At 46.6% G+C, this 23,713-nt stretch overlaps 1 protein-coding gene across 1 annotated transcript in view; it reads right to left on the bottom strand.

Moving 5' to 3' along the window:
• LOC126251674 (ATP-binding cassette sub-family G member 1) overlaps positions 1 to 23,713 on the bottom strand; it is an 862,342-nt gene that overhangs the window by 356,158 nt on the left and 482,471 nt on the right. Inside the window, exon 5 of the mRNA XM_049952253.1 lies at positions 20,738 to 20,858. Coding sequence (XP_049808210.1) covers positions 20,738 to 20,858 — 121 coding nt within the window. The remainder of the gene's footprint in view (positions 1 to 20,737; positions 20,859 to 23,713) is intronic.

The raw sequence follows: 23,713 nt of genomic DNA on the forward strand, positions 1-23,713 counted from the left end.
GGAAGTACAAAAATGTTCTGGGAACTCAGGAATACAAAAATACAAGTCGCTGAGGAATGAAATAAATAGGAAGTACGGGGAAGCTAAGACGAAATGGCTGCAGGAAAAATGTGAAGACATCGAAAAGGAAATGATTGTCTGAAGGACAGACTCAGCATACAGGACAGTCAAATCAACTTTCGGTGACATTAAAAGTAAGGGTCGTAACATTAAGAGTGCAACGGGGATTCCACTGTTAAATGCAGGAGAGAGAGCGGATAGGTGGAAAGAATACATTGAAAGCCTCTGTAAGGGGGAAGATTTGTCTGATGCGATAGAAGAAGAAACAGGATTCGATTTAGAAGAGATAGGGGATCCAGCATTAGAATTTAAAAGAGGTTTGGAGGACTTAAGGTCTAATAAGGCAGAAGGTATAGATAACATTCCATTAGAATTTCTAAAATTATTGGGGAAATAGGCTATACGGCTAATCACGTTGGTGTGTAGAATGTATGAGTCTGGCGACACCATCTGACTTTCGGAAAAGCAAATGGCTCTGAGCACTATGGGACTTAACTGCTGTGGTCATCAGTCCCCTAGAACTCAGAAGTACTTAAACCTAACTAACCTAAGGATATAATACACATCCATGCCCGAGGCAGGATTCGAACCTGCGACCGTAACAGTCGCGCGGTTCCAGACTGTAGCGCCTAGAACCGCTCGGCCACCTCGGCCGGCTTCGGAAAAGCATCATCCACACAATTCCGAAGACTGCAAGACCCGACAAGTGCTAGAATTAATTGAACAATCAGCTTAACGGCTCATGCATCCAAGTTGCTTACAAGAATAATATACAGAAGAACGGAAAAGAAAATTGAGGATGCGCTAGATGACGATCGGTCTGGCTTTAGGAAAGCACAAGAGATGCAATTCTGACGCTTCGGTTAATAATGGAAGCAAGACCAAAAAAATAAATCTAGGCAAGTTCATAGGATACGTCGACCTGGAAAAAGCGTTCGACAATGTAAAATGGTGCAATATGTTCGAAATTCTGAAAGAAGTAGGGGTAAACTATAGGCACAGATGGGTCATATACAGTATGTACAACAGCCAAGAGGGAATAATAAGAGTGGACGATCAAGAACAAAGTGCTCGTATTAAAAACGGTGTATGTAGCCTTTCTCCACTACTGTTCTATCTGTACATCGAGGAAGCAATGATGGAAATAAAAGTAAAGTTCAGGAGTGGAATTAAAATTCAAGGTGAGAGGATGTCAATGATACGATTCGTTAATGACATTGCTATCCTGAGTGAGAGTGAAGAAGAATTACATGATCATACAATGAAATGAATACCCCTAGCTGCATACAGGCGTTTATATATAGGTCAACGGGGACAGTTGAAAATGTATGCTCCGACCGGGACTCGAACCCGGGATCCCTTGCCTGTATGGCAGACGCCCTATCCATCTTTTTTTTTTTTTAATTTTCTGCATTTTTGTTCGGTGTTGTTCGTTGTGCTTGGTCTGAGCGGACGTCACATGACATCCGTTCACGCTGATCGTTCATTCCTTTACTCAGTTTTTTTATTACAGAGGGCATCTGAGCCATCGAGGGCACAGAGGATAGTGCGACTGCAGGGAGTTATCTCTGGCACGTGCGTCTGGAGTACAGCATTATGTGGTAGTGAAACATGGACTTTGGGAAACAGGAACAGAAGAGAATCGAGGCATTTGAGATGTAGTGCTACAGACGAATGTTGAAAATTAGGTGGACTGATAAGGTAAGGAATGAGGACGTTGTACGCAGAATCGGAGAGGAAAAGAATATGTAGAAAAAACTGACAAAGAGGAGGGACAGGATGATAGGACATCTGTTAATACATGAGGGAATGACTTCAATTGTACTAGAGGGAGCTGTAAAGGGTAAAAATTGTAGAGGAAGACAGAGATTGCAGAGATTGGAATACATCCAGCAAATAATTGAGGACGCCGGCCGCGGTGGTCTCGCGGTTCTAGGCGTGCAGTCCGGAACCGTGGGACTGCTACGGTCGCAGGTTCGAATCCTGCCTCGGGCATGGATGTGTATGATGTCCTTAGGTTAGTTAGGTTTAAGTAGTTCTAAGTTCTAGGGGACTGATAACCACAGCAGTTGAGTCCCATAGTGCTCAGAGCCATTTTTATTGAAAAAAAAAATAATTGAGGACGTAGGTTGCAAGTGCTACTCTGAGATAAAGAAGTTGGAGAGGAGATAAATTCGTGACGGGCGTCATTAAACCAGTCAGAAGACTGATGACAAAAAAAAAAACAAAAACAAAAACAAAAAACGCGATGCTATTGCCATCTGAGATTCCATCATCAACTGCGTTGGAGAGGTGAAAATACGCAGGGCGCACCAGAACTCCACCGACAAACTTTCAGAAGTGGTAGTATGGATGAAAACAATGTCTAGTAAACATGGCCTCTAAAACGCATGGCTTAAGAGATATGAGCACTTTATCTTCGATACTGTGAAACAAATCTCTTCCTCTCCAAGTTCTTTGCTTTCCATATTTTGCGGGGTGGTATTATGGATAAAAAAAAAAGAAAAAAAGTCAGCAAACATGGGCTCAAAAGTGCATACCTGAGCTACTGTGAAACCCATCCCTTTTACTGAGCAGCTGCTCACAGCTCTTATGATATGCATTTTGGAGCCCAGGTTTACAAGACTTTTTTTCTTTTCTTAGTCCATATTACCACTATTGAGAGTTTGTGGATGGAGTTCTGGTTCACCCTGTATATCATTCAGCGTCCTGTCTTCACAATGAAACATTTCCGCAGTTTTTGGAAATTAGCAGAAAAGTTGTTTGAGGTTATGGTTAGTAGTCTGAGAGCTAAGCTGCCAGCATGTAGCGAAAGTGGTTTACGAGAAAGCTTGAAACTGGTTTTGGCCTCAGGCAGGTTTCCATACCGGCGAGGTCGTTTCGCAGTGCAGGAAGGAATCGAGATTTCCTTTTTCGGCTGAGTCCACAGTGAAACTAAGTCACAACGGCAACTAAATTTTGGAAGGTCGTAAGGAGAGCAGGAAATGTAATCACTGAATTTCAGAAGCTGCATGGACCCGAAATCCTTGTCGTCGCCCAGTATGCAGACAATTACCGTAAGGAAAAATGATAGGCAGGTATATTCAATGTTCCCACACCGTATCAAAGGCCATTTGAACTACTGTAGGATTTTGGCAAGTAATTCATGCATTTCGAGATTTAGGGCCTATTAACCTCAAAACTGGTTTGCTAAAATTGTGTGGTGTCAGTTGTAATTCCCAGGGACTCCAGAAGCTGCAAGGACCCGAAATCCTTGCCGTCGCCCAGGACGCAGGCCATTAGCTTAAGGAAAAATGACAGCCAAATACACTCCTGGAAATTGAAATAAGAACACCGTGAATTCATTGTCCCAGGAAGGGGAAACTTTATTGACACATTCCTGGGGTCAGATACATCACATGATCACACTGACAGAACCACAGGCACATAGACACAGGCAACAGAGCATGCACAATGTCGGCACTAGTACAGTGTATATCCACCTTTCGCAGCAATGCAGGCTGCTATTCTCCCATGGAGACGATCGTAGAGATGCTGGATGTAGTCCTGTGGAACGGCTTGCCATGCCATTTCCACCTGGCGCCTCAGTTGGACCAGCGTTCGTGCTGGACGTGCAGACCGCGTGAGACGACGCTTCATCCAGTCCCAAACATGCTCAATGGGGGACAGATCCGGAGATCTTGCTGGCCAGGGTAGTTGACTTACACCTTCTAGAGCACGTTGGGTGGCACGGGATACATGCGGACGTGCATTGTGCTGTTGGAACAGCAAGTTCCCTTGCCGGTCTAGGAATGGTAGAACGATGGGTTCGATGACGGTTTGGATGTACCGTGCACTATTCAGTGTCCCCTCGACGATCACCAGTGGTGTACGGCCAGTGTAGGAGATCGCTCCCCACACCATGATGCCGGGTGTTGGCCCTGTGTGCCTCGGTCGTATGCAGTCCTGATTGTGGCGCTCACCTGCACGGCGCCAAACACGCATACGACCATCATTGGCACCAAGGCAGAAGCGACTCTCATCGCTGAAGACGACACGTCTCCATTCGTCCCTCCATTCACGCCTGTCGCGACACCACTGGAGGCGGGCTGCACGATTTTGGGGCGTGAGCGGAAGACGGCCTAACGGTGTGCGGGACCGTAGCCCAGCTTCATGGAGACGGTTGCGAATGGTCCTCGCCGATACCCCAGGAGCAACAGTGTCCCTAATTTGCTGGGAAGTGGCGGTGCGGTCCCCTACGGCACTGCGTAGGATCCTACGGTCTTGGCATGCATCCGTGCGTCGCTGCGGTCCGGTCCCAGGTCGACGGGCACGTGTACCTTCCGCCGACCACTGGCGACAACATCGATGTACTGTGGAGACCTCACGCCCCACGTGTTGAGCAATTCGGCGGTACGTCCACCCGGCCTCCCGCATGCCCACTATACGCCCTCGCTCAAAGTCCGTCAACTGCACATACGGTTCACGTCCACGCTGTCGCGGCATGCTACCAGTGTTAAAGACTGCGATGGAGCTCCGTATGCCACGGAAAACTGGCTGACACTGACGGCGGCGGTGCACAAATGCTGCGCAGCTAGCGCCATTCGACGGCCAACACCGCGGTTCGTGGTGTGTCCGCTGTGCCGTGCGTGTGATCATTGCTTGTACAGCCCTCTCGCAGTGTCCGGAGCAAATATGGTGGGCCTGACACACCGGTGTCAATATGTTCTTTTTTCCATTTCCAGGAGTGTATATTCAGATGTTCCCACATCGTATCAAAGGCTATCTGATCTACCGTAGGATTTTGGCAAGTAATTCACGCATTTCGGGGTTTAGGACCTATTAACCTCAAAACCAGTTTGCTAAAATTTGATATGGTCAGTTGTAGTTGCCAGGCATCGGGCCACAACAATCCGTCATTTATCAAAGGCGCATGCTATTGTCGTGGCCTTCACTCGGTAGACAGGTCTGATGCAGCTCTCCACGTTACTCAGTCTTCATCTCCGAACAACTACAGCACTCTTAATTCGGTTGAATCTATTTATTGCATTCATCTCGTGTCTTCGTCTACAATTTTTACGCTCCACACTTCGCTCCAAAACTGAATTGATGATTCCTTCATGTCTCAGAATATGTCCTACCAACTGATCCCTTCTTTTAGTCAAGTTGCGCCACAAATTCTTAGCGCTGTTAACTCTACCCATACGCCATTGTTCATGGTCGTTAAGTGAAGGCCGTCGACCACTGCGTTGTCTGTGGTGAGGGATAACGCTTGAACTGTGGCGTTCTCGCCATACTCTTGACACTGTAGATCTCTGAATATTGAATTCCCTAACGATTTCCGAAATAAAATGTCTCACGCTTCTAGTTCCGGCTACTATTCCGTGTTCAGACTGCTAAATCTCGTCGTGCAGCCGTAATCACGTCGGAAACCTCTTCACATGAATTGTCTGAGTGCAAATGACAGCTCAGCCAATACATTGCTCTTTTATACCTTGTTTATGCGATACTACCGCAGTCTGTATATGAGCATATCTCTATTCCATGACTTGTCTCCTCAGTGTGGAAAAATTTGAGAGTAAGTATGTATGGAGATCTAACCCTATTCGATCGGTGGTAATTGGCGCTAATGACAGTGTTTGGTCGGTAGGAAGCTAGAAACAGGTTGCAAAGTATATGTGCGATATGTGTTTGAATACTGCTGATGAGTATGCGACAACTAGTTTTGGAGTAACAGCGGGCGTAGCATATACACAGAAAATGGTTTGAAGAAAAGGAAGATTATAATTAAACGTTCCGTCGAGGGCGAGGTCATTTCGATTGAACAGGGGGAACGCGTCGCAAAAAGGAAGGAAATTTAGGATCTAAAGCCCCATCGACGACGAATTTATTAGAGATTGAACGAAGGGAAGGATTGCAATGGAACTAGCTGTGTCCTTTTTGTAGGGGCCATTCCAGCATTTGCTCCGGTAATCCACGGAAGAAAACTGAATCTGGATATCCGGAGAGAAACGGCGTCATCCCGAATTCCAGTGTCTCACCACGGCGCCACCTCGCCTGGGAGTTAGGGGGGTGGAGGAGGGGTCGACTGTGTTTTTGTGTCTCAATCAAAAGAAACCATCGTGAAGTGGCGTAAAAACTAAGAGGGAAGCAATGGTTTGGGTGTTCAAAGATGCACAGAAAACAACAAAAGTTGATCGTTCTCGTTGCACTTTCAAGAACATGATGTCTTCATTATTTGGTTACACTGAACAAAAAAATGGTTCAAATGGCTCTGAGCACTATGCGACTTCACTTCTGAGGTCATCAGTCACCTAGAACTTAGAACTAATTAAACCTAACTAACCTAAGGACATCACACACATCCATGCCCGAGGCAGGATTCGAACCTGCGACCGTAGTGGTCCCTCGGCTCCAGACTGTAGCGCCTAGAACCGCCCGGCCACTCAGGCCGGCTTACACTGAACATGCCGCGAGCATTGTTTTACAGGATCGAAGAACAATTAGCTCTGAATGGTATACACAACAATTTGTTTGCAAATCATTGATGAAATCAGGAAAAAAACTGAAACGTCGCATTATACTTCATCGTATCATTGGCAGCTGTAAAAGCAAATAAAATGACGAAATGTTAGAAAAAGAATTAAAGTCTTGTCACACGTACTTACCTGATTTACAGCCTCACTCCTTACTTTTGGTCCCTCGGGCCATACAAAAAATCTGTGGACAGTTATTTTCATCTCCTCAAGCATCTGTTGAGTCCTGAAGTGCTATGATCGGATTGAATTTTTTTTATTGGTTCGAACACATGCAAAAGGTGTACAAATCTCAGAGGCGAATATTTTGAGAACCAAAAAACGATTTGTACAAAAAATGTTTTTCGTTCTTACCCTTTGCAAAACTTATATATTGAGCAAACAGTACACGTCCCCATCGCTCCCTAAGTACTGTGTCATAGTGGCTTGCAGAACGCCGTGCGTACGTAGTACTACATAGTACTGAGCAGGTGTCTCTAATCCAGTTCCTGATGGGTGTATCGTAACCAAGATCTGCACGTCTGTTACCATTCATTTAAGGACCGATACAGGAAATTACGGGAGCTAGCAGAAGAGCTTAATACTTGTAATTTACAACATATTTCTTGAATTATAACAGAAAGAAGACAGTTGACTCTGCAGATGAGTTGGCACTGCGGTGAAAGCTCACTTTGCGTCTGATCCACTGTGTTCAGTTTCTCTGTTGCTAATGTTCGATAATAGAATACCGAATGCACGATGATAGAATTTTCGGTCTTTTAATTTCGTAAAATTCACGTCGTATTACACATGTTTCCCCTATTCACCATAGTACACTACATCTCTTTCGTTCTGTCTGAAATGTGGCAGTCCCACATTGAATACATTATACAGTATTACCAAGGCTGTAGGAAACCAGAGAGCCACTAACGTCAAGACCATCCAGAGTTCTGACGCCTACCTATTGCAGACGGATACGCATTTTGGTATCCTCTGCGCCGTTACTTGCACAAAGTTACGTGACACGTCTGTCAGGTATTGAGGAACATGAGTGCTACACTAAAGCTCTGTATTTGTGAAGGTAGTCAACGTGGCCCACGGAACAGCGATTTCACACATTTTATATCCCCGAAAAGAGGTCATCCTGACAGCCACTTTATTTCCGAAAGATTACTGCTACCCTGCACTGTGTGGACGCCCACTGAATACCTGTCACGGCTGTATGGTAGAGCGAAAGTTGTTTCTTTTGCCTAAGCTCACTACCAGTCTGAAGGGCAGATTCTGTCGCTGTGATCTGGAATTTGTAAACTGTGAGATAATTCCTGAAAAACAATGAATGCTTCTATTCCTGCACCATCATGTAGATTGATGTGTCATTGTTTCAGCATAAAGGGAATGAACTAATGCTGATTTGTGGTTAAAATTCCTACGATTGCACGAAAAAATAATCATATATCGTTGAATTACATCGTAACTAGTCATTTGGGCGTAGTATAATTGGCTATGTAATCCATTAACACCCCCCCCCCCCCCCAGGGGCTCAGCATTCATTTGCTGAGTACGGGCTTGGCGACCCCGGGGTCCTGAGCTGGGGAATGGTCAGCGCCGCCAGTCTCCTGTCACCGTAACCCCCGGACATGCTTCAGCGACCACCGCATGGCGCGGCGGTCGAATGTTGTGTGCTGCGGGGAATGGTAATCTGGGCTTGACCGCCTGGATTGCGAGGAAGGTAAACCTCTATAAAAACCCCTCAATCTTACGGTGTGCTGCGCGCCTATAAGATGCATGGCTGTTGGGGTGGAACAGTCGCAAGCGGGCAACCTCTGGGGCACCTGCCGCGCCCCAGTTGTATAAGGCTTACCTAGGCACGCGGGGCTCTGTCTAGGTGGACTTCTAGTTCCCTAGCTGCTCGTGGGACCGAGATGGAACCCTCGAACTTTTATTCTTCTCCTGCCAGCGGAAAGGGTGGACCGCTGGTGGGTTCTAACACCCAATCCAACAAGAGGGCTCGTGTAGCCAGTCCTCCTGATTCAGGTGGTAGTAACAGAACGCATGCTGCTTCGCAGAATGTGTTTTTCATAATTAAAAGAAAAGATTGGAAAAAGTTTCGCCATTTTATATACAGAAGGGCTTAGAAGGTATTGCTGGCACATTAAAATCTGTAAAGCGCTTGCGAAATGGCACCTTGTTGGTTGAAACATCTAGCTTCCAGCAAGTCCAGAACCTTCAGAAGGCACAATTTCTTGGGGAGTTTGCGATAGAGACTGAATTTCACAACACCTTGAACTACAGCAAGGGTGTTGTGACTTTCAGAGATCTCGTTGACATTCCCCAAGACGAACTGAAGGCTGAATGGTCCCGGGAAGGAATTGTCGACGTGCAACACATTATGAAACGGGTGGATGGTGCTCTCATAAAGACTGACTCATTTATCCTTACATTTAACAGCACCAAATTGCCAGAGCATGTGAAGGCAGGTTTCCTACGTCTCTGTGTACGGCCTTATTACCCCAACCCCATGCGGTGTTTTAAATGCCAACACTTTGGACACACTACTCTCGGCTGTAGAGGGGAAGCCACTTGCGGGAATTGTGGTAAAGCCGCCCATGTGTGGAGTAGGGAATGCAGAGTTTTCCTTGAGGAACGGAAGATCCAGGAACTAAAAACTACAAGTCCATGCAGCCGCCCACGTTCGTTGCTTCCTTTTCTTCCGTTCTCAAACAACCAGTCTTGAAACTGATGCCGCTACACAAACGGAGGTTGCTACTGTCAGCACTAGCACCTGCGCTTGTCAATGTACGTGTGCTGCTGCCGTTCCTGTGATGCCTGCTGCTCCCCCCCGGCCTTCTGACCAGGCCGTGGTAGTTGACGTCATGGAACTTCCTGCCACTTCCCGGGGCCAGTCTTGTGCACTGCCCAGCGCTGCTACACCCCCTACTGCTTCTGAGGTTTTGGCTCCAATGCCACCTCAGGCCAGAACATCGAAGCCAAAGGCAAAGGTGAAGACTCGCCCACTAAAGGAGACTGCAGTTATACAGTCTCCTGATGTGGATGTCATTCTCTCTGACGTCTCTCTCGACTCCTCTTCTGAGGCGATGGAGGTTGATGTCAGACTGGGGCAATAATCTCGCCCCAAAACTGAGCCTCCACCTGTTGTGGGCTCTCCTCCCCAACAGAAAGTGAGAATGAAGGTACTCCCACCCTTATAGATGGCTCCCATTATACAGTGGAACATGAATGGATTCCGGGCACATGTGGAGGAACTGAACCTCCTAGCACGGCAACGCCCCCTGTGCTTGTGTTTACAGGAAACGCATTTAAAACCATCTGATGCTCCTGTACTAAGGGGCTATACGTCATATCGCCAAAGGCGGAGTCGCTGTGTTTGTCAATAATGACCACCACTCCTCTGCTCTCCCCCTGGATACTGACCTGCAAGCAGTTGCAGTTGAAATTCATTCACCTCGGAGGCTTACCGTTTGCTCCCTTTATTTACCCCCTCTGGATGCAATGACCTTAGACGCTCTCACAGATCTTATCGACCAACTCCCCCACCCATTTCTCCTCCTGGGAGACTTCAATGCCCATCATGTCCTGTGGGGCTCCACTTCTCTTTGCGCTCGAGGTCGAATTTTGGAGAGCCTCCTAACATCTCAAGTGTTGTGCGTCCTCAACACAGGTACTCCGACTCATTTCTCTACTGCTACAGGGTCATTCTCAGCCATTGACCTATCTTTCTGCTCTCCAACCCTCACCGACTCTGTTCACTGGGAGGTCATTGACGACCTTCATTCCAGCGATCACTTTCCTATCCGCATTCATCTCCTGGATGGTGTATCACTGGAGCAGCGGCCACCATCGTGGATGATTGGCAGGGCTAACTGGCCACTGTTCACTCGGTTGGCTGTCTTTGACCGCCACAATAACGTACAGGAATGGGTGGATCACATCACGCTTGTGGTCCATCATGCTGCTGACCTGTCCATACCACAGTCTTCTGGCACTCTTAAGCGGCGCCTTGTGCCTTGGTGGACAGAAGAGTGCCGTTCAGCCATCCGGGACAGGCGTGCGGCTCTTCGCCGATTTAAATGCCGCCCAACAGCGGTCAATCTTACCGCCTTTCGAATCGCGAGAGCCAGGGCACGCCGTGTCATTAAAGAGAGCAAGAAAAGGTCATGGCAGGAGTTCCTGGACTCCATCAACCGTTCCACTTGTTCCACAAGAGTATGGGAAGCCATCCGGAGGATTTCCGGTAAACATAGCCGTTTACCAATAGCTGCTGTCCTGAACCAGGGATGCCTCCAAACGACACCCAGAGCCATTGCTCAGACACTGGCAGAGCATTTTGCACAAAGTACTGCCACTGCAAATCAGGATCCAGCGTTTCGTCGCTACCGTGCGACTGTCGAAAGAGCGACCTTGGACTTTCGGTCGAACAGTTCTGAGGCCTACAATTCCCCTTTCTCCATGTGGGAATTTGAATCGGCACTTACTGAGACTTCTGACACTGCACCAGGTTACGACCGCATCCGGTACTCCATGCTTCGACATCTGCCAGGGGCGTCAAAGGAGATCCTCCTCGAATGTTTTAATCTCATATGGCAGACAGGAGTGTTCTCCACCTCGTGGAGGGAGGCAGCTCTCATCCCTCTCCTCAAACCAGGAAAGGACCGCACATGTCTCGGTAGTTATCGTAGTATCGCCTTGACAAGCTGTGTCGGAAAGACCCTGGAACGGATGGTTAACCGGCGTCTGGTCTGGCTGTTAGAGACCAGACAGCTCCTTAGCCGCTTTCAGTGTGGATTCCGAAAATTTCGGTCCACGGTCGACAACCTGACCCTCCTAGAGGCGGCTATTCAGCAGGCTTTTCTCCGTCAGTATCACTGTATCGGTATCTTCTTTGATATCAGTAAGGCATATGATACTACTTGGAGACACTGTATTCTTGCACAAATGCATCAATGGGGCTTTCGTGGCCGCCTCCCGATTTTCATTCGGTCTTTCCTGTCTCAGCGGTTTTTTCGGACCCGCGTTGGTAACACACTGTCTGATCGCTTTGAGCAAGAGAACGGTGTCCCCCAGGGCAGTGTTTTAAGCGTTACCCTCTTTGCCATAGCCATCAACAGTATAACGTCTACAGTGAGGAGTCCAGTACAGTGCTCCTTATTTGTGGACGACTTTGCTGTTTTCTGTTCCTCCTCCAGTGTTGCAACCGTGAGCCGTCAGTTGCAGCTAACAGTGCGGCGGTTAGAGGAGTGGGCTGCAAAGACGGGTTTTCGGTTTTCTGCCGATAAGTGTGTTTGTGTTCATTTTAATCGTTCTCGTCATCTTTTTACTTTGCCTGCCTTGCATATGGGGGATACTGTCCTACATTTTAGAGACACAGTGCGGTTTCTGGGCCTAATTTTTGACTCCAGGTTGTCATGGCTGCCACACCTACGTGACTTGAAAGCCAGAACGCTGAAGGCACTGAACATCCTCAAGTGCCTCAGCCACAGATCTTGGGGCGCGGACAGGGCGCGTCTCCTTCAGTTTTATGGAGCTTTTGTGCGTTCACGGCTGGACTATGGGTGCACAGTATATGGGTCAGCGAGGCCATCTTATTTGCGGATCCTTGACGCTGTTCACCATGCTGGGATCCGACTGGCCACGGGTGCTTATCGGACCAGTCCCGTACCCAGCCTCTGTGCTGAGGCTGGGGAACCGCCACTTACCATCCGGCGGCAGCTCCTGCTGGTGCGCCAGGCTTGTAAGTTTCTTGCAGCTCCCAGATCGCCTGCTCACCATCTTGTTGCCCATCCACCTCTGGACCGCCTTTTTGCCCGCCGTCCCCGGGATACGTTGCCGTTTGGGATCCGTGTGCAACGTGTACTAGAGTCCCTCGGTGTGGAGTCTGTGCAACCCCAAATCCAAGGTTTTAACCGCCTGCCACCCTGGTTACTGAAGAGGCCCGGAGTGATTTTAGATTTTTTGCAGTACAAGAGAGATTGCACTCCTGCCACAGTTTTTAATGCAGCATTTTCTGCCATATTATCTGAGCACCACGACTATGTAGCTGTTTTTACGGATGGGTCGAAACAAGGGGATTCAGTTGGTTGCTCAGTTGTTTTTCCATATCGTGTCCTCAAGGTCCGACTGCCTCAGACTTTTACTGCCTTTGATGCAGAATTGTTTGCGATCTTGCGGGCACTGGAGCACATGAGACATTCTTCCTCTCCTAAATTTCTTGTCTGTTCCGATTCACTCAGTGCCCTTCACTCATTGCAACGTTTGTATCCGGCAGGCAAAATTGCCCAGACCATCCAGGATGCCCTCCTCCGACTACAGCGACTGGGGAAGGTTGTAGCTTTCTGCTAGGTTCCGGGGCATGTTGGCATTGCTGGAAATGAAAGGGCAGATCTCGCAGCCAAGGAGGCGTGTCTTGCCCCACAAGTATCTCAGTGTGCTATCCCCTTGCACGCACTCACCTCGCTGTTGAGCTCACGGGTCATGCGTCGGTGGGAGGATGAGTGGCTGGAAGTGACTGACAATAAGCTCCGTATAATCAAGCCCACAACGCGTGTGTGGTGTACTTCCTTTCAGCCCCATCGACGGGACGAGGTTCTCCTCACTCGGCTTCGAATAGGCCACAGCCCTATGACGCATGGCTTCCTGCTCCAGCGAGAGGACCCTCCAATGTGTGGTGCTTGCGGCGTCCAGGTCACTGTACGCCACGTTTTATTGGATTGCGTTTTATTTTCTGACCAGCGGGTCGCGGCTGACTTGCCAGCGGACCTGCCATCTCTTTTAGGCAACACTCGGACGAATGTGGTTAAAGTTTTAAAGTTCTGTGACATGTCAAATGTTCTTACAAAGATTTTAGGGAGAGGATCTTAATTTGCTCACTGTGTGACAAGCTCGCCCATATTTTATGTAAGTGGCCAGCCAATAACAATTTCCTGTGACATTCTTGTTGCTATGTTTCCCCTTTCCTTAGGTTTTACTTTCTTATGTAGCATTTTCCTTCTTTTCCTGCTTTCTTTGAGTGTGTGCTTTAGTTTTCTTAGGTCTGTCCACATTGGTTCCTTTTAATGGGTGTCAGGGCGCTGATGACCTCGATGTTGAGCGCCCATAAGCCCCAACACACCACCACCACCACCACCATCCATTAACATCTTGAGGTCTCTACGGTCTGAGGTACTGGAGATGTCGTGCGATAACGTGGGCTCATTTCTGTCCAACAGCTGTGATCAGTTTCGCTTCTCACGTGTGTCTAGTTTCATTACCACACAGAAAGCACGATATGCCGAAGATTCGTCAAAATTCTGGCATTTCCTTGAAAATGCAACTAAAATTATAACGTGAACATGATTTAACATCAAAGCAGCTGGACGAATAATTTCATCGTACCGCAATTTTTTGATATACACATCAAAAAAGTTTTGCGTCACCCCGGTTCCCAGAACCCCTGAAGATAGACGTTGACTGTGGATATTGTATCACAGACACAGTCACGTCAAAAGATGTAAACAACCATGCATGAGCAGGGCCTATTAGACGGAGGGGTCCGAAAGCCGATCAGTTCCAATCATTCCACCAGGAAGGAGGTACACGACTCGTGTTGTCTGTAGTTCAACGACGCCTAGACGGTCAATATCGCGGTTCGATCGTGTCCACATTGTCACTTTGTGCCAGGAACGGCTCTCAAGAAGGGAAGTGTCCAGGCATCTCGGAGTGAACCAGAGGGATGTTGTTCGGAAATGAAGGAGATACAGGAACTGTCGATGACATGCTTCGCTCAGGCCGCCCAAGGGCTACTACTGCAGTGGATGACCGCTACGTACGGATTATGGCTCGGAGGAACCCTGACAGCAACGCCACCATGTTAAATAATGTTTTTTGTGCAGCCACAGGAATTCGTGTTACCACTCAAACTGTGCGCAGTAGCCTGCAGGATGCGCAAGTTCACTCCCGACGTCCATGCGAGGTCCATTTTTGCAACCACGACAACATGCAGCGCGGTACGGATGGGTCCAACAACATGACGAATGGGCCGCTCATAATTAGCATCACGTGCTCTTCACCAATGAGTGTCGCATATGCCTTCAACCAGACAACCGTCGGAGACGTGTTTGGCGGCAACCGGGTCTGGCTGACGCCTTCGACACACTGTCCAGTGAGTGCAGCAAGGTGGAGGTTCCCTGCTGTTTTGGGGTGGCATCATGTGGGGCCGACGTACGCCGCTGGTGGTCATGGAAGGCGCCGTAACGGCTGTACGATACGAGAATGCCGTCCTCCGACAGATAGTGCTACCATATCGGCAGCATATTGGCGAGGCTTTTGTCTTCATGAATGACAATTCGCGCCCCCATCGTGCACATCTTGTGAATGACTTCCTTCAGGATAACAACATCGCTCGACTAGAGTGGCCAGCATGTTCTCCAGACATGAACCCTATCGAACATGCCTGGGATAGATTGAAAAGGGCTGTTTATGGACGACGTGACCCCCTAACCACTCTGAGGGATCTACGCCGCATCGCCGTTGAGGAGTGGGACAATCTGGATATACAGTGCCTTGATAAACTTGTGGATAGTATGCCACGACGAATACAGGCATGCATCGTTGCAGGAGGACGTGCTACTGGGTATTAGAGGTACCGGTGTGTACAGCAGTCTGGACCACCACCTCTGAATGTCTCGCTTTATGGTGGTACAACATGCAATGTGTGGTTTTCATGAACAAAAAAAGGGCGGAAATGATGTTTATGTTGATCTCTATTCCAATTTTCTGGACAGGTTGCGGAACTCTCAGAACCGAGGTGCTGCAAAACTTTTTTTGTTGTGTGTATAAAGGGCAGTCAAATGAAAACAAGGCGGCAGACGGAAAAAAGTAAGCAAACTGTATATTGTTTCTCAAGTGATTGCCGTAACTGTTCACTCATTTATTCCACTGCGGGACAAGATGGTCAGTGCCTTCTTGGAAAAAGTATGCGGTTGCCTACGGAATCTTGATTGTATCCAGTGATACACCTCTACTTTCGAAGGAAAAATATGAAAATCGGATGGGGAAAGATCGGACTGTATGAAGGATATGTAAGCGCTTCCGAACGAAACTTCTGCAGTGTAATGGGACGAATCTTGGTAACACGTGAGCCCGTCCACATTTTTCCATGAAGGCACTCACCGTCTTGTGTCACGCTGCGATCAATGTATTAACATTTACGGCGATTAGTTTTGAAATTATGAACGGTTTACGTACTCTTTTTCTCACCTGTATCGTTTTCATTTGACTGCTCTTTATACTATCAGTCCCAAATTTTCTTTTACTTTTCCTTTTTATGCCTTGTATGAACACCTTAATAAATACAATGTACTAAACATTATTTCGGTTTATTAGCAGTGTAAGTAACGTAAAGATTAAAAATGTAAGCAATTACAAAAGTTTCCGCATAGGGAATCGACCTCATGACCCTCGGATTACCATTTTATTGTCTAGCCGCCGCGACGAGCGCTGCCTGATAAGTGCAATAACACAAATGGCTGATGTCTCCCCCGACCCGCGCTTTATTTTTCTTTTTTTCATTTTTTCCTAAACGTTTGCTCTCTGGAGCTGCCACTTCTGTCAGATTCAATTCTGGCCAAGCCTTGCATATACCATAAATTTCGAGGATATCGGTGGTGACGATGCGGTGCGGTGGCTTCCTTTCCAATAATGCGGCGCGAGATAAACAATAATTTATAGTCCGGTTGCAGTCACAGAGAGGGATAGCGCATTGATTGGTACACTGGTTTCGCTTTCGAGAGGACGACGGGTTAAACCCGCGTCCGGCCATCCTGATTTAGGTTTTTCGTGATTTCCCTAAATCGTTTAAGCCAAATGCTGGGATGGTTCCTTTGAAAGGGCACGGCTGCTTCTCTCCCCCCCCCCCCCTCCTTCCCTAATCACAGTTTGTGCTCCGTCTCTAATGACCTCATTGTCGACTGGACGTTAAAGCATAATCTCCTTCGCCTCCTCTGGTTGTCTGGTTGGAGACCAGGCAGCGGCTACACGAAACGGCAGAACTCGCAGCACTTGAAGAAGACGATTAGGTCGGTCGTCAAAAGGTTGTGAATGAAATGGACCGACAAATCAGTTGAACGCCCGGAAGCTCACCACAGATTTTTTGTTTCTTCTGCAGGTATCCTTGAGCCGTAGTTGTGTCCGGCTCTTCGAAAAGCGCGCCAGGCGGAGTGCTTTCGCTTCGCGTCTAGAGTTTGCGGTGGCACTTTCGGTTTGGCGCGCTGTTTGGATCGCTACCGCCCTCTGGCGGGAGATGGAACACAAGTGTACGTTCGCGTGACGATCGAGGCGTATGTACTGGGCGGTGACCGAGAGAGCTGGTGGTGCGAGCGGGGCCCTGCTGTTGGGGGTCGTGAACTGTTCACCACGTGCTTTGGCCGACCTCTTGGCTGTCAGGGGCTAAGTCTGCCTTACCTGCATGTACGTGGCTTATGAAGCTTAGAAGCCGTGGTGCAGGAGATCAGCGCGTGGGACCGTGTGTCTTGTTATCGGCCGTTGAAACCACTGGCAGCGGTTGGCTCTGACGAGCTAAAGGAAGTGCAACGTGTTCCCGGCGCTGTGGTGGAGTGTGAGAAGTTGAGTACTGTTTTTATGTAACAGATATAAAAAAGGGGTTTTTCAAGTTCTAGTGAAGTGTATAAGTTTCTTCACCAGTGGTTTTGCTGGGGTCTTCCCACCACAGTGGCGGGAATGTGGTAATTGATTCTTGGTCGGGCCGTTTCATTCACACCTTGATTGGGTGATTTAGGGTCGGTGTCGTGTCTCTGTGGTTCTGAGTCTGTACAGGCACCGCCCTTGCTACATCTTCTGGTTTTGGGTAACTCGGGGCGATGGTGGCTTGTAATGGAAGTTTTGGGCTGATGTGCTGTGGCCCTGTAGACCACCAGTAACTATTCCGACTATTGTGATCTGGGTCCCTTTCACCGAGCTAAGGAAAATTTTGTTGGGAACTACCTTTAAGGGGGGTAGTACGTCAAACGGGCCGACTTGGAGCAGGAGAGGCACCACAGGAGATTTCAATTTCCACTGTCTATACTTTTACAAATAAATTTATAAAACTTTGTCAGTGTGACCAGGAAGGATTGAGAATTCACACTCTTAACACGGAAGTTGTAAAACATAACGAAATAGTTTTTTTCTTACATGTGAAATTTCATCATTTTTTTCACTTACTAATGGCAGCATTTGTTGCTATAGGTACACTTTTCTTCATAAATAAGAGAGATTCTTCGATGAATTTTGCACAGCATACACACCATACTTAAAGGTTATAAAATTCTAGAATTTTCAAAATCTATTAAAAACTGTGGAAAAAATTGAGGTAATTAACTACAAAATTAGTGTTTTTTTCTAAACATGAAGTTTAAAATACAACAGCTCATTCGTTTTTTTCATAAATTAAATAAATTCTAGAGTTTCATGCACCTGTAAGTATGGTATGTATGCTGTGCAAAATTCATCGAAGAATCTCTCTAACTTATGAAGAAAAGTGTACCTATAGCAACAAATGCAGCCATTAGTACGTGAAAAATGATGGATTTTCACACGCAAAAAAAAATATTTTGTTATGTTTTCGAACTTCCACTGCAATTAGTGTGAATCCTGAATCCTTCCTGGTGATGCTGGCAAAGTTTTATGAATTTATTTGTAAAAGTATAGACACTGGAAATTAAAATGTCCTGTTTTGCCTCTCCTGCTCCAAGTCGGCCCGTTTGACGTTTTACCCCCCTTAATGAGAAGGTTAGTGTGCTGGCTTATTCACATTTATCTTGTAACAACTGACAGGTGTAATATAAGTTATTTAATTGGCAAGAGACAACTATTTTAACTTTAGTACAAACTAGCTACTTAAAGGTTTCTTTAAAGGAATTGTTCTCTTATATATATACAGAGTGTTACAAAAAGGTACGGCCAAACTTTCAGGAAACATTCCTCACACACAAAGAAAGAAAATATATTATGTGGACATGTGTCCGGAAACGCTTGCTTTCCATGTTAGAGCTCATTTTATTACTTCTCTTCAAATAAGATTAATCATGGAATGGAAACACACAGCAACAGAACGTACCAGCGTGACTTCAAACACTTTGTTACAGGAAATGTTCAAAATGTCCTCCGTTAGCGAGGATACATGCGTCCACCCTCCGTCGCATGGAATCCCTGATGCGCTGATGCAGCCCTGGAGAATGGCGTATTGTATCACAGCCGTCCACAATGCGAGCACGAAGAGTCTCTACATTTGGTACCGGGGTTGCGTAGACAAGACCTTTCAAATGCCCCCATAAATGAAAGTCAAGAGGTTTGAGGTCAGGAGAGTGTGGAGGCCATGGAATTGGTCCGCCTCTACCAATCCATCGGTCACCGAATCTGTTGTTGAGAAGCGTACGAACACTTCGACTGAAATGTGCAGGAGCTCCATCGTGCATGAACCACATGTTGTGTCGTACTTGTAAAGGCACATGTTCTAGCAGCACAGGTAGAGTATCCCGTATGAAATCATGATAACGTGCACCATTGAGCGTAGGTGGAAGAACATGGGGCCCAATCAAGACATCACCAACAAGGGCTGCCCAAACGTTCACAGAAAATCTGTGTTGATGACGTGATTGCACAATTGCGTGCGGATTCTCGTCAGCCCACACATGTTGATTGTGAAAATCTACAATTTGATCACGTTGGATTGAAGCCTCATCCGTAAAGAGAACATTTGCACTGAAATGAGGATTGACGCATTGTTGGATGAACCATTCGCAAAAGTGTACCCGTGGAGGCCAATCAGCTGCTGATAGTGCCTGCACACGCTGTACGTGGTACGGAAACAATTGGTTCTCCCGTAGCACTCTCCATACAGTGACGTGGTCAACGTTACCTTGTACAGCAGCAACTTCTCTGACGCTGACATTAGGGTCATCGTCAACTGCACGAAAAATTGCCTCGTCCATTGCAGGTGTCCTCTTCGTTCTAGGTCTTCCCTAGTCGCGAGTCATAGGCTGGAATGTTCCGTGCTCCCTAAGACGCCGATCAATTGCTTCAAATGTCTTCCTGTCGGGACACCTTCGTTCTGGAAGTCTGTCTCGATACAAACGTACCGCACCACGGCTATTGCCACGTGCTAATCCATACATCAAATGGGCATCTGCCAACCCCGCATTTGTAAACATTGCACTGACTGCAAAACCACGTTCGTGATGAACACTAACCTGTTGATGCTACGTACTGATGTGCTTGATGCTAGTACTGTAGAGCAATGAGTCGCATGTCAACACAAGCACCGAAGTCAACATTACCTTCCTTCAATTGGGCCAACTGGCGGTGAATCGAGGAAGTACAGTACATACTGACGAAACTAAAATGAGCTCTAACATGGCAATTAAGCGTTTCCGGACACATGGCCACATAACATCTTTTCTTTATTTGTGTGTGAGAAATGTTTCCTGAAAGTTTGGCCGTACCTTTTTGTAACACCCTGTATATATATATATATATATATATATATATATATATATATATATATATATATATGATAAGTTTAAAATCTTATTATTGGGAAGTTGTTAGCGTCATACCTTGCAATCTCCTTTTCGTAAAGAAAATTTGTCAGCTATTGGAAATTGCTTTTGAATTTTTTTTTTTTTTTTTTTAAATGACAGACTTAAAATTTATTATTGAGAAAGTTAAAATAAAAAGGCATCTTTAGCAGTGTGTGTTATTTCACCCGCACCTCCTGGCCCCCACTTCCACGATAACGCTTTGGAATAACATGTGTACTTGAGTTGTTGTTTGTGAACCGCCATAATTGATGGTTCAGTCCAAACGCCCTTCCATCTAATTGATGGCCTTTCGAGGAAGGCAGTGTGGCATAGCGTTCCTGTCAGTCTTCCTGCCGTTCTTCCCGCTGCGGTACGAAAGTTAGCAATTCTCAACTCTAATGTAGTTGCCGTTGCTTCACTGAAAATGTTTGTAGAGAAAATCTGGGGAGTATGTGAAAGGCACGCCATGCTTGGCGGAGAAGCAGGTGTTTGCGGGTATGAAGTACGTGTGACGTAAGAGAGTGGTGCAGCTCCAAGTGCACAAAGCGGCGAGGCGCGTGCCCTCGTTAGCGCGGTCTCGTCGCCAGCTGCCGCTCGCCGCGAAGCTCTCACCTGCAGCCGGAGAGAACGTCCAGCAGGCTGCTCTTGCCCGCGCCGGACGGGCCCAGGATCGCTGTCAGCCGGCCAGACTTGAAGGTGCCGCTCAGCCCGTGCAAGATGGTTTTACTCGGCTCTGAAACACAAATGCCCGTTGTGTGACTTCTTAACGTCTTGCTTTGCCCTTGGCGGGTGAAATCAGGTAACTAAGACGTGTCCATTAAGCTCTAGACTTGGACATGGACTTCGGTGCCTTTGCCGTCACTGTTATGTGGACTATGGCGATAAAAGTCCTTAAATCTCGAATGTAGTTTACGGACTGAAACATGTATTTCATCGGAAATACTTCATTCCCAGTACGTCCCCCCTTTATCTTGACCACCAAAAATAAGCCGGCCGGAGTGGCCGTGCGGTTCTAGGCGCTACAGTCTGGAACCGAGCGACCGCTACGGTCGCAGGTTAGAATCCTGCCTCGGGCATGGATGTGTGTGATATCCTTAGGTTAGTTAGGTTTAATTAGTTCTAAGTTCTAGGCGTCTGATGACCTCAGAAGTTAAGTCGCATAGTGATCAGAGCCATTTGACCCATTTTAAACCAAAAATAACTTTTTCTCTAGAAGCACAATAAACAGTTGTATCAGCCCACACGTCGATCAGCACCATAACCACCTTGACTGTCCTTCTTGTATCTCTCTTCGATACGAAGTTATAACCTAATGCTCAAGCGGATCGAAAAGAACAATCCCGACATATTCCACTGCGAATTTCTGCCCGAATTTTCATAACCAAACGAAGAGTGCGTAATGGACGTATGGGATATCAATTTCACCAGCATGAGGTCTAGTTTTGCAAAGAAAGACCTAATTCCTTGAAAGAAATCAGCGTAAATAAGGAAAACGTAATTAGCTGTTTGGCACAAAATTGAAACATTCGATGAACAGCTGCTGTTAACTATGTAAATAAGGTGTCAGGTCGGCCGGTGTGGCCGAGCGGTTCTAGGCGCTGCAGTCTGGAATCGCGCGGCCGCTACGGTCGCAGGTTCGAATTCAGCCTCGGGCATGGATGAGTGTGATGTCCTTAGGTTAGTTAGGTTTAAGTAGTTCTAAGTCTAGGGGACTGATGAACTCAGATGTTAAGTCCCTTAGGGCTCATAGCCATTTGAACCATTTGAGTTGTCAGAAAGTTCATCCATTCAGGGCCTAGCTAATATACGCATAAAAAATACAGTGGTGTGATATTTAATTAAATAACAAAATTCTGAAATAAAAAAAACTGAAAAAATATTTAAACTTTTGTGAAATAAAGTGACTAAAAGACGAAATAAAGTAGATTACAGAAACATTTGATGCGCCTTCGAATGATGCTCGAAATCATGTACAACAAATGAAGGGCCTACCGAGAATCTGAATCTCAATGTTTAACTTAGCCTTTCTTTCTTTCGATTGTGCCATGTTCCCGCAGGGACGCACGGGCGGCGTGGTTAATCGAATTTGGAAATTTTAGATTAAGGGCTGGCCGGATGCCCTTCCTGCCACCACCCTGTACCCCCAGGGAGGAATTAGTGCACCCCAACTCTCTGCGACTAGTGTAATCCATGGAATAGTGCGAAAGTGTGCAGGTGTCTGCGAGCCGTGTAACTGAGGCGGAACATGGGGACGAGCCCGCTATTCACCTAGGGGGATGTGGAAAATCGCCTAAAAACCACATCCAGGCTTGCCAGCACACCGACCGTCGTCGTTAATCCGCCGGGCGGAATCGATCCGGGGACGGCGCGCCAACCCGAGTCCACGAAGAAGCGCATTAGCGCTCTCGGATAACGTGGCGGGTTATGTTTAACTTGGCCTCTTATAACTTTAAAGCGTACTAGGCGATATTTCCCTGTTGGATTATATAGGCTGCTCGGCCTCATTTGCTGTACCTCATTTCTAGCATCAATCATATGCGCGTCAAATGTTTTACTACGCTACTTTATTTCTCAGTTTTCAATAAGTTATTCCACAAAAGATTTGACCTCTGTTTTCAGTTTTTTAAAAATTTAAATAGCGTCCTATGTTTTTATAAGGTAATCCATCTCTTCAAGACCTGTTCAAAAACACATCACCATCGCTGTATATTGTGTCCAAATTTAGTGATTTGCGATCTTTGTTATTACCGTCCGCGTTCGCGTAAGAAGTCAGAGGCACTTTGTACGCGAAATTTAAAGTTTTTGCGCCCTCCTCTTTTGCTCGCTGCACTACGAATACTATTACATAATGTGAACGGCTATTTTAGTATTCCTACTCTTCTGCTGATGTTCGCCGGGTAAGCAATCATACGAAATGCACGTATGATCTTCAGATAAATATATTACTGTCCTAGTTGAAACTCACAAATGTTTTTGTTGATTAATCTACAAAAAACATTTATGATACCTGAATATTTCATTCTGATAATCATTATTTACGAATATTTCAATTAATATGAGAAAGAATCTTATTGTTGAGGAACAATGTAGTGTGCGGTGTATTTGTTTTTCTATCCGCCGTGCAATTAACTGATTGAGACGTTCATTTTATTTTGGTGAAGGTCGAAACCTACAAGTTCGTGATTTGTTTCAAAGATAATTTCGTTACAACTTGCAAATTGAAGGGCACGCTTGAGTGCCGTATGCCGGTAGATAGAAAAAACAAATATTCAGTCACTTATTCAGCTTTTAAATATCCTGTCACTTTATCAAAAACTTAATACAAAACTGACTCTCCTATAGTGAGACATAGTGCAGGTACTCGGAATAACCTAACTCGTCCAGTTACTGAGGTTGACAGCAAACAAATGGAAACACATGAAAACTGCGTACCTGTCATTCAGTCAATAATCTCCAGTTGAAGAGCTGTAACGCCTCCTTGACTGTCGCAGTACATAACATGGAACACTAGACACGTGCCGGCCGCTGTGACCGAGCGGTTCTAGGCGCTTTAGTCCAGAACCGCGCTGCTGCTGCGATCGCAGGTTC

The sequence above is a fragment of the Schistocerca nitens genome, chromosome 4 (assembly GCF_023898315.1).
Source record: "Schistocerca nitens isolate TAMUIC-IGC-003100 chromosome 4, iqSchNite1.1, whole genome shotgun sequence".
Taxonomy (NCBI): Eukaryota; Metazoa; Arthropoda; class Insecta; order Orthoptera; family Acrididae; genus Schistocerca; species Schistocerca nitens.